The sequence below is a fragment of the Alternaria incomplexa genome (assembly GCF_024043165.1).
Source record: "Alternaria incomplexa strain BMP 0042 chromosome Unknown scaffold_1, whole genome shotgun sequence".
Classification (NCBI taxonomy): Eukaryota; Fungi; Ascomycota; class Dothideomycetes; order Pleosporales; family Pleosporaceae; genus Alternaria; species Alternaria incomplexa.
Genome location: NW_026249850.1, coordinates 2,665,838 through 2,677,801, shown reverse-complemented (window position 1 = coordinate 2,677,801; position 11,964 = coordinate 2,665,838). Strand labels below are relative to the sequence as shown.

General features: G+C 52.1%; 5 protein-coding genes across 5 annotated transcripts; 3 read left to right on the top strand and 2 right to left on the bottom strand.

Annotated features, from left to right (window-relative positions):
- Window positions 1–580: 580 nt before the first annotated feature.
- Window positions 581–2,681, top strand: J4E90_000952 (uncharacterized protein; the record flags this gene model as incomplete). The annotated part of the gene is made up of 2 exons (XM_051430545.1): window positions 581–866; window positions 919–2,681. 2 exons carry the CDS (start codon window positions 581–583, stop codon window positions 2,679–2,681), a joined length of 2,049 nt encoding a protein of 682 aa, XP_051296032.1.
- Window positions 2,682–3,248: 567 nt separating this feature from the next.
- Window positions 3,249–4,010, top strand: J4E90_000951 (uncharacterized protein; the record flags this gene model as incomplete). Its single annotated transcript, XM_051430544.1, has 2 exons — window positions 3,249–3,804; window positions 3,871–4,010. The coding sequence occupies 2 exons, from the start codon at window positions 3,249–3,251 to the stop codon at window positions 4,008–4,010; spliced, it is 696 nt and encodes a 231-aa protein (XP_051296031.1).
- A 1,524-nt stretch (window positions 4,011–5,534) lies between these two features.
- Window positions 5,535–8,485, bottom strand: J4E90_000950 (uncharacterized protein; the record flags this gene model as incomplete). Its single annotated transcript, XM_051430543.1, has 7 exons — window positions 5,535–5,696; window positions 5,744–5,890; window positions 5,940–6,485; window positions 6,536–7,010; window positions 7,060–7,597; window positions 7,644–8,278; window positions 8,352–8,485. 7 exons carry the CDS (start codon window positions 8,483–8,485, stop codon window positions 5,535–5,537), a joined length of 2,637 nt encoding a protein of 878 aa, XP_051296030.1.
- A 434-nt stretch (window positions 8,486–8,919) lies between these two features.
- Window positions 8,920–9,235, top strand: J4E90_000949 (uncharacterized protein; the record flags this gene model as incomplete). Its single annotated transcript, XM_051430542.1, has 2 exons — window positions 8,920–8,925; window positions 8,948–9,235. The coding sequence occupies 2 exons, from the start codon at window positions 8,920–8,922 to the stop codon at window positions 9,233–9,235; spliced, it is 294 nt and encodes a 97-aa protein (XP_051296029.1).
- Window positions 9,236–9,860: 625 nt separating this feature from the next.
- J4E90_000948 (uncharacterized protein) lies at window positions 9,861–10,461 on the bottom strand (the record flags this gene model as incomplete). The annotated part of the gene is made up of 3 exons (XM_051430541.1): window positions 9,861–10,300; window positions 10,354–10,386; window positions 10,437–10,461. 3 exons carry the CDS (start codon window positions 10,459–10,461, stop codon window positions 9,861–9,863), a joined length of 498 nt encoding a protein of 165 aa, XP_051296028.1.
- Between the last annotated feature and the right edge of the window lie 1,503 nt (window positions 10,462–11,964).

Sequence of the window (11,964 nt, the reverse complement as noted above, 5' to 3'; positions counted from 1 at the left end):
GGTACTACCGTCAGCCGTCGATAACGTCAACATGAAGGCACCTTATTGAGGCACAGTTGACTGCGGCGCAATGTAAGCAGTGTTCTTGGTCATGGAAAACATGTCGTACATTCTTCAAGATGCAAGAACATCTATACACCGCAGAAAGGAGACTGAATGAGAAAAAGCATACTATGCGTTGAGAATAGCAAACGTTAGATCTGCGGAAAGATCGCTCGCGTACCACGGGTGCGGTAGGTATCCACTCACCGCAGAAGCCGGTAGCCCCAATCCAGTGAGGCCTTGTGCTGCCACGTCTAGGCACGGCTGCGGATAGGCCGGGCACGTCGTATGGAACGACCGTCCATCCAATTGGATTGAACATGGTATGGTTATTGCATAGTCGTCATCTAGTTTGCTTATCTGGGTCAGCCGCTGCTCTGCTCTAAGCGATGCATACTACCGTTTAGACTGCATCAGTCGCGTGGCAGTAGAACCTGATATACACCACCTCGTTCCCGCCTCCCAGGTAGAGCTTTTTGGTTCTCTCCAACCTCCTCTGCAGCAAACGTTTCATACGTCCAACATCAAACGGGCAAAGATGTCGCAGCAAGGAACCCAAGGACCTCCAGTGAGTGATGTCAATTCCAGCCTCCTCCTACGCGCAACTAACCATGGTCAGTCTGGAGCTTCTGGGCAAGCCAGTCGAGGCCCTCCATATGCGCCTCTCAATGCCGGCCTGGGTGGAACCCCTGCCATTGTGCCTGACGTACCTCTCGCCATCGTCTTTCTCATACTCTACCTGATCTTTGGCGTCATCCACATCAAGATCTTTAAGGGTAACAAGCATCGCGGGCACAAGTTCATCTTCAATGGCGCTATACTCGGTAAGTTCTTTCACTCCCATTGACTAGTATGCGCACGGCTAACACATTGCAGGTCTCTGTAAGATTAGAATCATCACCATGTCCTTGCGGATAGCGTGGGCCAACTATCCCAGGAACATCGGACTCGCCATCGTGGCCAATATCTTCGTCTACATCGGTACCATCATCTTGTACGGAGTGAACTGGTTCTTTGTCCAACGCATTGTCCGCTCCCAGCATGCGCGCCTAGGATGGTCAACGCCGTACCGCATTTTTCACCGAGGCGGACTGGTTCTGTTGGTAGCCACTCTACTTATGCTCATCATAAGCCAGATCTGGCAGTTCTTCACACGCGACCAAAGCAAGCTTACTGCTTTCCACGACCTATTCGTCCTCGCTCAGACATATTTTACGATATTCTGCTTTGCGCCAGCTATCCTAGTAGGCATCTCGCTCCTCGTTCCTAGGACAGAAGTCGAGAAGTTTGGCGCTGGTCGACTGAGGTACAACATCATCATCCTCCTCATCTCGGTGTCTGTTCTCTCCATCGGGCAGATCTTCCGCTGCGTTCTGGCCTGGATTCCAGGAACCCCATTGATTGATGTACAGCGCGACGTCATCAAGCTGCCGTGGTACCTGACCAAGGGAAGCTTCTACTGCTTCAATTTTGTCACTGAGATCCTCGTCATCATCATGTTTGCAGTGGTTCGCGTCGACCTACGTTTCTACGTGCCAAATGGGGCCAGGAAGTCAGGTGACTACTCCAGGAGCCGCGTTGACTTGCACGACGAGAACGAGAAGAATCTTACCGTACCCCCGCCCACTCTGGCTCACCCGATGGCCCACCCCAACGACTCAAGTCAAACGCTACACAGATACCAGTCTTCCGTGTTCGAAGACACCCAGACACTGGCTGATTCACTACAATACCCTCATTCGACTCTAGAAGTAGACAACACAGGTAGCTGGAAGGTCAAGCGTCTCTCGGGCGACTCATCGAGAAGCCGCCACACTACCATTTCTTTCGCAGCCTCATCTAAGACAACACTAAACGATAAGGCTTCGCGCCCTGATATCAATGTGCCGCCAGTTCCAGAACTGCCTGCTGAATGGCCATTGCCAGCTTCCACGCCACCGCCGGGTGCAAGTTCTGTTCTGGAGCATACAAATCCGCCATCGCGTCGGGGCACCCCGCAACAACAGACATACGAGCTTGAACATCACCAATTGAATGAGTTTGATGTAGGCGATGCGGTTACCGACGCATTGGCCAGGCTGGAATCAAACAGTGACAGACGTAGAGCCAACCCTTCGACCCCACCTCCGAGATCTCATCGCAAAACGTCAGTACCGGTTTACACTCCTACTATGCCGTCTAAAAGTGGAAGTGTCTCGCCATCCCGAAAGACCAGGAAGCGCGTTAGTTTCCCGCAGACAGAGGTCATCCGCAGCCGCGCAAACAGCGCCAATTCTCAGGGTGCAAGAACCCCTGCTATCGAAGAGATCCCCGAACTCCCGATCCAGAAGCCCTCCGAGTCATCAAGACCAGCTCACCGAACTGGACCGACAAGAACTCCTAGTCTCGAAATTATCTCCTTGTTGAACCACATGAGTGGCGATTCCACTCGCATCCGAGACGCATCACTCCAGCGAACACGCGCCACCTCAGTCGCGGGATCGGACGAACCTAAGACTCCCGCTTCTTGCGATCTTACTCGACAGACAAGTTCAAAGTACAGTAATGATAATAGCAGCGCAACAAGCTCCGAAGTGCGAGAGAAAGAACTCGCGAGGGAGGAATTCCGTCGCTTCAGCTCAGAGGCACCGCACAGATAGGGTTCGTCTCTTTGAGCAATACCCACGAACTCACGACTTTCCTTAATCTCTAATGGCTTGACCATCATACATTCTTGTTTTGACCGGCGTCTGCAGCATCTCGTACATATGGTACGCTACGCGCATATTGGTCCACATATCGTCCCACTCTCTGGACGCTTCCCTTATTGTACATACTTACAACTCAATCCTGAGTATTTCCTATACAATGATCTTAGGCGTCTAGTGCTATTAAATTGAATTTATCATGCTGGTCGCCTAACGGCACGGCGCATCACACATATCCGCTCCGGTTCTTTGTCTCCACCCGATATTTCAGGCAGCAACATTCTTGCAACCACCATTCGTTCGTGACGCTAAATACAGTCCGCAGACATTTTGAGTATCGTACGTATGCAATATCATGTAGGAAGCTGCAGCGGACCGGAAATTGAGAGTTCATCCGATGCGTTCAAATTCCGAAGTGAGTAGATATGTATAAAGTAGTTGAAGGCAGTGAGCAACTTTCCGTACCACCAACCAGCATCACAGTTTCAGTTCTATCTCAACCTTCACAGTTCAGCAACAATGTCCTCTACCCAAACTCCTATCCGTGTCGGCGTTCTATACGAAGGAACGCAAATGACAGACCTCGCCGGCCTCGACCTCCTCGGCAACCTCACACCCCAAACCATCAACCTGATCATAGCCATGAACCCACAGTTCGCGTCCATGGCACCCCACGCCATTCCTATGACCTTCCTCTACATATCCTCCACCATGGACCCTGCCCATGTAACACCAGACATGTACGTGCGACCCACGCACACCTACGCAACCGCTCCGCGTGACCTCGATATACTGCTCCTCGGCGGCCCGAACCCTGCGACTGTCCACGAAGAGAGTCTGGTGTTCCTGAAAGAGGCGAGCAAGCAGACGAAGGTCATTCTTACCACGTGCACGGGGGGTATGTGGTTGGCGAGAAGTGGGGTGTTGGAAGGGAAGAAGGCTACGACGAATAGGGTCATGTTGGGCATGGCGCAGAAGATGTTTCCTGGGACGGAGTGGGTCGATCGTAGGTGGGTTGTTGATGAGGGTTGGTTTGATGGCGCGGAGATTTGGACCGCTGGCGGTGCCGGGTGTGGTGAGTTCTCTTTCTTGCTGCAGTTGGATTGTGGATTGAGGTGTATTTGTGCTGACTTCAATGCAGGTATCGACATGTTCATTGAGTATACTTACCAGAACTTCGACAAGAAGATGGTGGAATTTGGATGTGTGGGTTTGGATTTCGACTTTGAAGGCCGTAGCGAGTTTTACAAGGGAGCGCTGCCTGATATGACCATGGCCTAAGGTTTCGAGCTCTGTAGAAGGACACCTCAGCTTCATATAAGCTTTAGAATGAATATGTGTAGCAGGTTGAGTTCCATCATGATCACTATATAGATTTACCTGACCGCGTTTGGTGGCCCTGCTCTGCATCAACATTCCACCGTAATTGAGTTCCATCACACCCCGATAATGAGATCGATGAACTACATCGTAAGGTTTCACGCTTGATTTGAATAGAGAGACTAGACACATTCCCATAGCTTTGGTGTATCTTTTTTTTTTTGAGAAGAATAAGGGCTGAATTGATGCGAGGAGAAAGAACCAGAAAGCCAGATCCGAACCTATACATTTCTCGATGCGCCCCACAGCACTATAGCGACAGGTCCTTCGTTTTCCTCGCTTCTCATATTGGATACAGGTCTCGATAGCCTTTCCTCCCACCTGATCATCATATCAACATGTATGCTTTTTGTTCTCATTGTCTGCCACAGTTGGGTTCAAATGTCACATCAGAGTTCAACCCTTGGCTTTTGTTGCAACTTAAGCAGTTTTCTTTTGTAGAAGCTTCTGAAATAATGAAGAGCCACAGAAAGGCCCATGTAGGCCGTTGTTAACAGTTTTGAGAAAGCCTGAAGGCACACCATCAATCCACTTGGATACCAGTTGAGAGACAGGGGCTGAAGTCCACACGAAGAAGGAAATCCATGTCATTCTCTTCGATGTAATTTGGAGGAATACCGGCGAAACGCATACGTCGTCATCGAGTAGTTTTTGGGGATGAAGATGAAATGGTAAAGTATAGAAGACTTCCCAGCCATGAAAGCGGGGATGACATCTTTCGTACTCCAGCTAAACCTCCTAGCAGTCCATCAATTACTATAAGACTGTTTCCTGGTAAAGTCAGTCCACCAGAAGTCCAAACTCATGTCCATGGTTGCTTTCGTTTTTTTAATCACGGCTTCAATCAATGCATACAGCAATCGCGACCACAACCACCAACATCCGATTGTTCGAAACTCGTTTCAGAATAGTACCTCATGTAAAAAACACGATAGCGACCAACATGAATGGTAGTCGCGGTTTTTGGAGAGAAGAAACAAAGACAATTTTTCCTCTTCTAGGGTAGTTGCTGATCATACAAGAGTAACGTTGGGCGGATCAGAAAAAGCCATAGAATTGGTTGGTTGTGTTTTGAGGCAATGATGGCACCGAGCAACTCCATTGTGTGGATTCTGGTGATTTTTGGAGAAAAGACCGAGTTCCCAGGGTGACAGAGTAGAAAGGCGTAGAGATAGTTTGAATACATCCTAGCGCATTGGCAGATGCTGCGTATAGTCCCGATGGTGATCATCACCATATTGCTTGCAAGTGAATATGAAGACGCTTGGCACATGCGTGCAATGTTACAACATATTTGGCTTCATTAGCATTCTCCATTTTCCCAAACTATGTACTTGGTATACGAGCGTGCGATATCCATGTCCATCTAGTCGTACAAGGACTTCCAACTCAAAACAGACGCCGCATCTCCGTTTCCCACTAACATTATTTTGCCGCTGTAACCACACCCTCGTATTCTCGACTCGCTATGTAATCCAGGGTGCGCTGGAAGTGTTTCCTTGGGTTCTCGAGCGAAGAGGCGTTTTCGTTGGATTGTAGGTTGGAGTGAATGAGCTCGATGAGACCGTTGAGGTATTTCGTCGTGACCTAGTAATCGTTAGAAAAGCTTCGGAGTTTGCAAGATGGCAACTTACAGCATCGTTTTCTTGGTCGAAGTAGTAGACGTATCTGTTCAAAATCTCAACGAAGAGCTCGACTGAGACCGCGGCATCCATGCATGCGTCAGCTACACGGAGAGCACGCTGTAAGCACTCAAGCACTCGCTTGCCATCGCGGTAGAGCTGTAGCAGTCAGTACTGGTTTCTTGAAAGTCGGATTGGATCTACTCACGTTCTTGGGGTCCTCCTCACCCAATGCCCTAATCTCAGTCGCCCACCACAGGTGACTTGCGAGGTATACTGCGCGACACTGATCCGGCTTCTTGAGCAGTTTGCTTCCATGTAACGCGCACTTCGTAATTAGGGTATCGTAATTCTCCTTGCCGAAATTTCTCGTTGTGTGTAGACCACTCGCGATGACGCATACAGCTTGGAATTGGGCTCTTGAGTCGCTGATTGCCTCCTCGTATATTGTAAATGCCTGTGCGAAGAACTCGTACGCGACCTCTTCGAAACCGTTCTGATCTGCGACTTGACCACAGGCGATGAAGAGGCGGAGGGATAGGTCTGCGGAGCCAGTAACGCGGGTGTAGAGTGTCGACAGTGTGCTGTGCATGAACTTGTAGAGAGCGGATGATTGTGATTGCCAGTTGTCTTCGAAGTGTTCGCGCTTCTTGTACTGCCGTGCGAGCTTGAGTGATGCTGTGATGATGGCGGGCGATGTGTACTTGACGCGCTCGTTGCCTTCGGCGAAGGACTTGCGTGCGGCTTGAAGGAGCTATAGGAGTTATTAGTACGTACTATAGTCTGCATGTTAATTGAACTCACCTTGAATTGAATATCGTTGTCCTTGCCGCGAATAAGGTGTACTATCCGCGCGAGCCATCCCTGCTCTTCTATCGTCTCTTCCGTCTCCTGTGCCCGTCTTTGAATCGGTCCTCCTGGGTATCCCTGCGCCTGCTGGATGCCTTCCCGAATGAGAACCTTCAAGATCTCCAGCACACTCTCGAGATTCTCCACGGATGCGATGTAGGTCTGATTCCGCATCAGACTTCTTGCGACTTCGCCGGCCACGGCTCTCCGAGTCGGGTATGGTTGTGAATGTAGCAGAGGGATGAAATTGGGTAATGCGAGTGCGGTAAAGAGAGAGATGTAGGTCTTGATCGGCGAAAGGAGGAGGCTGAGGATCTGGCTTTGAGTTGCCTGCGAGTGCAGGTCGGCGCTGTTGGCGTATTCGGCGACCTTTTGATTCGCAAACGTCAGGACTTGGTCGATGTAGTCGAGTCTTTCGGGGTAGATGTTCCTGTGAATATTAGTATCGTCGCCATACCAGAAAGTGTGCTGGAACGTACAAGGCAAGGTTTGCTAGCGAAACTAATAGCCCAATCGTATCTTGTATTGGTAGCCGCTGCATCTTGACCAGCGTCTGCACCTGCTCATGGAAGATCTCGAACAGCTTGACATTGTTCGGTATGCCGCGTCTCTTCTCGATATCGCCGTCTGTCTCGGTCGCTGGGGTCTCATCGTTCTCGGCGGAGGTCTCTGCGGGTTTCGATGCCTCTTCGGAGTCTTCTTCGGTGCTTGGCTGCGTCTCTGAGGGTTCCTCTGCGTCTCCGTTCTGCTGCGCTGGCGCTGATTCGGGTTCGGCGGCCTTCTTTTCCTTTGCTATCCGCATTTGCTCCATGAGTTGTGCTATTGACTCCTCTTCCGTCTTCTTGCGCTGCTCTGGGCTTTCCGACTCGGCTTCTCTCTGCGCGTACGACGACAATCGATCCATGAGGCCGACTACGATGGCTTTGACATTTACGTGTGGATTTAGGCGTGCGACGGCGGAGAGGAACTGGTCGAGCGTGTGCAGGTGGAATTCGTCCGGGAAGACCTGGGTGACAACTGCCGCGTATTAGTGAGATCCTGAGGTCGGCAATCCGATACATACCCTCGAGGAGGTATTCCTGGGCCAAGACATCGCGACATTGCACAATCTGTTCCAGCAGCGGGTTGAGGATCTTCTTGTAGTTGTCCAAGTCGACCAGCTGGCTGAGCCTGACCAAGTTGCTGCCCACGAGGAGCTGCAGTTCCTGGCGCTCCTTGGTCCGCTGCTCGCGCTCCCTGGAATGGCCCTGGTGCTGCAGGCGCACCCACAGCTTGTTCATTTCGACAAAGTTGGTCAGGATGAAGCTGATGGAGTCCTGCAGATTACCCTCGGGCCCCTCGCTGTCGCCCGACGGAAGGCAGTCGCGAGCCTGGCCGGCCAGATAGTAGCGCAGGAAGAGGCCGCGGATGGGGTGCTGGACGCCGCGACTCATCTCCATCATGTCCTTCATGATCTCCTTGACGGGCGCATCCTCAATGGCCATGTAGACGGTGCCGACGGTGACCATGAGGTACAGGCGCGGGATGATGTTGCCGGCATACTGGACGAGTTCGTAGAGGTCGGCGAGGTGGTTGACGGGGTGGTTCTCGCGCAGGTAGACGGAGAGATGGCGCAGGGCATCGAAGACGGCCATGTACAGCTCGTAGTACTGCTTGGGGCCGAGGCTGCTGGTGCGCAGTTCCGACACGAGAGTCGAGCTATCATGGGGGTCATTAGCACGACAAGACATCACCAGAGGGGCCCTCGGAGCTTAGAGTTGTCGGCGCGTACCTGCACTTGAGCGCATCCATTAGCTTGCCCGGCGTCTCGAGGCAGCGCCGCATGAGCATCGTCTGCTGGCGCACCACGGCCAGGGCATCTTCGAGCAGCCGGGCCTGGTCTTCTACGGGGGGCGGCGACGCCATTGTGAGCGAGAGAGGCGGATCGTCCGGGGGTGTGGAGAGCTCGTCGTGGATACGCACCGCCGCCTTGGGTGTAACCGTTCGCCAAGCACGCAGGGATGCAAGCTCCCCTTCGACCTGCGTCATCACAGCCTTCACCACTATCACTCTGCCGCGTCAAAACTTGGGGTTGTGCATGCATCTATTATTTAATCTATTGGTACATGGGCATTCGTCTCACAGACGTGTCTAATCTTCATAATATAACTCCTCGCCGTACTAGGCTGGCTTCCGGCCATTATTCGTATATCGTAAAACACAGGGAGAAAGGAACAGGCGGGTTGAGCCAGTCTACCGCCAAAGCAAAAACACCAGAGAAGCCTGGACCGCAGACATCATGCAGCTAGCTATGGCGCCGCGGTGACAGCTGCAGCGGCCTCGAACGTCTTTACGCGGTAATGCGTGTGCCACATGCCATCGTCATAGTACTCCGTGGGGCCGTTGTCTGGCGAGAGCGTGACCGTGACGAAGATTGGCTTCGGCGTCTCGACTGGCGTTGAGATGCTGCTGGAAGACAAGCTCGAGATCGTCGGTGTTGCAGTTGATGTTGGCGAAGGAACCGATGGGCCGGGAGTTGATGTAGTTTTGACCGATGATGTTGATGTAGGTGTTGGCGTAGGAGTAGACGAGACTGGTGTGGGTGTTGACGATGACGACGACGACTTCAACACACTGCTCGAGCTGCAGCTAGATGTCGACGCGGGCGCCGGCTGAGGCTGGACGACAGTCGCAGTGACTTCTTGGGTGACAGTGTGTGCCGGACCGACGACTTCGACTGTCTTCGTCGTCTTGATCACCGAAGTGGCTGTTGCGACCGGGGTCGAGGCGTCTCCACCAACATTGACAACCGAATAGCTCTTGTTGCGTGGGACAATCTCGCGGGGCTTCGACGAGTCCAAAGGCCGTCCGGTAGCCAGTGTCGAGAAAAAAGCGGCCAGAGCCATAGTCTGAGCGTTGAGAAGCATGGTATCGAAAGGATTGGGATGGTTTATTGACTGCGCCGTTGATAGTCGTGTACACGTGTTGAGCACGGCTTCAGTGTGGGTATGCGCTGGCAGAGGACAGTGTGGGAACCACGATGTAGGTATTCGTTTATTAGATCCATAGCTGCTGTCGTGCTGCGCAATTTCTCGAGGGCTGGAAATGTGGTGGTTGGGTGATGGCTGGTCATGCACGGACCATGGCTCCCGCGACGCGAACCTGGCAGACGCGACAGGCTGGACTCATCCAAACTCTTGACCGTCAAAAACTTGGAACTTTGCGACCTATGTAGCATGTTGTTATATGTCGCATCACATGTCAATGTCGGTCAATCGATACAATTATAACGTTAATTAGGTCAGCGCTGTCCAAAAGCCCCGTTCCCCGGCATCTCCTGCGGCGGCCTCTGGTTCAACGCCATTTCCTGAGGATCCCGCGTTCCCTGCGCTTCGACCATTGGACCACCCTGGAACTGGCTCCCATACGGATTCGCGTTCATCTCTTGGTAGTGTTGTGACTGGTACTGAGGCTGCTTGTCCTGGGCCTCGACCTCACTCCTGTATGCCATGCCGTCCACTTCCTGGCCCTGCCTCATCCAGGACTGTGTCGGATCCGTCTGTTGCATCCTCGGTTGCATCAGAGCCGATTGTATTTGCGCCTGCTGGTTGATCTGTCGCGAGCGTTTCTTGCTGTGTCGTCGGAAAGCCCAAAAACCCAGGCCGGCGAAGAGAAGAAATAGTCCTACTCCGACACCCACACCAATGCCGATCATCCTCTGTTGCGCGTCGACAGCTTTGTCTGATTTGATGTCAGTCAAATTAAACGGCTGCAAACTCAGAGGTCGGACTCACCGAAGGTGTCTTTCGCATCATTTCGGTTGGCATCTGGCGTCATATTAGAGACTCAAATGTGTGAGGGAGGCAGGCATACTGACCGAACTCGCTACTTGGATTAGACATACAGACTAAGCTTCCGGATGAGTCTCTTTCGCAATCTGAAATCGATACTGAAGTTGGGAAGGACATGAAGATGGGATGGGTATAATCCCTTGATCTACAGTTCCGCTCTGACGTATACTTATTGATCTTGTGTCAAGGCAAGGCAGTAAGCACTAAATACGTATGCGAGACGATCTACTCGTTCTACTTATATCACAGCACAGTGATGGCAATTCAGGGCTATGTCCATCCTTCTCTCGTTGGAGTAGCACTGAGCTAGCCGCTTCAGGAAAAGTGCATGCACGCGAGGAACCGCCCTGCCAACCGGTAAGGCTGATTGGCAGACTCACAAGATGCGGAGCACGCTCAGCCTCGTCACATCGGACGCCTAACCTGACAGGAAGATCTATATCCTCTTTTGGGGTGCGCTGCAACGATCGCTTTCAGGATTGTCGCCCAGCACTACGGTAAACTCGGATCTATCCTTACCATATACCACTGCTCACCTCGCGTGTTCCGATGGTCATGCACAGTGGCAACAGCGATGGAGGAGCGACTGGGAAACGTGCTTGATTCAATACTGTTAACAAACTTCTCAGAAAAGACATTCAGACCCCACGGAACTCTGGCAAATCCTCATCTCGCACCCGTACCTGTCGCACACGGCCTTCACCTTTAGCCTCTTCAGCCGAGAAGTCTCGTGGTTCAGCCTCGTCCAAAGCCCTTGTTTTCACACTCTTGCTGAACTTCTTGCTCCACCACCGCGCAATGCCTCGTCCTTCACGCTCCACTGTTGCTCTTCCCTGTCCGTCCGATTCTGCCTTGTATCCACCTATCGGAACATCGCGTTCAGTAACAACAAGGTCGCTTGCGGATGACCGATGAGTAGAGCTGCGTCTTCCAAGTAGGAAGGCGGCGACTGCGATGAGAAGAACCCCAAGTATGGCTCCGATGCTGATGCCGGCGATTGCCCCGCTCGATAAGCCTGTGTTGGGAGAGGTTGAAGCTGGCGCCATTGTGTTTGGTGGTGGAAGTGCGGATGAGGAAGGTGTCACTGAAGATTGTGTAGCTGGGATTGTTGTTGCAATGGATGTTGAAGAGGAAGCATAATATGAGGAAGGGAAGACAACAGTGATCGGGACGGTCTCTAGAGTCGAGCTGAACCTTTGCGTCGTGATGAACGCGGAGAGAAAGAGGGACATATTTTTGCAATGTAGGGATCTGGAGCCACGTTTGCCTGAACGCGCGCAGTAAACAAAATACCGACGAGTCTGAAGTTGCCTCGTCGATGCACACGATAAGAACGGACGAGGAGATGAAGAGACTGGCAAGGCGCAAGTCGAGAGGATAACCATTTCTCTCTCGGACGGCCCCCACACCACACCAGCCGTTCACTTCAGCCAACTACTACACTTCTTCCTATAATTGGTGCCTGTTCTCATAATAGCGATAAAACCTCAGCCTTTGGACAGCCAGGGACCGGATCTAGTAATACCTAGCGAGGCCTCACCAATGAGGGTGCTC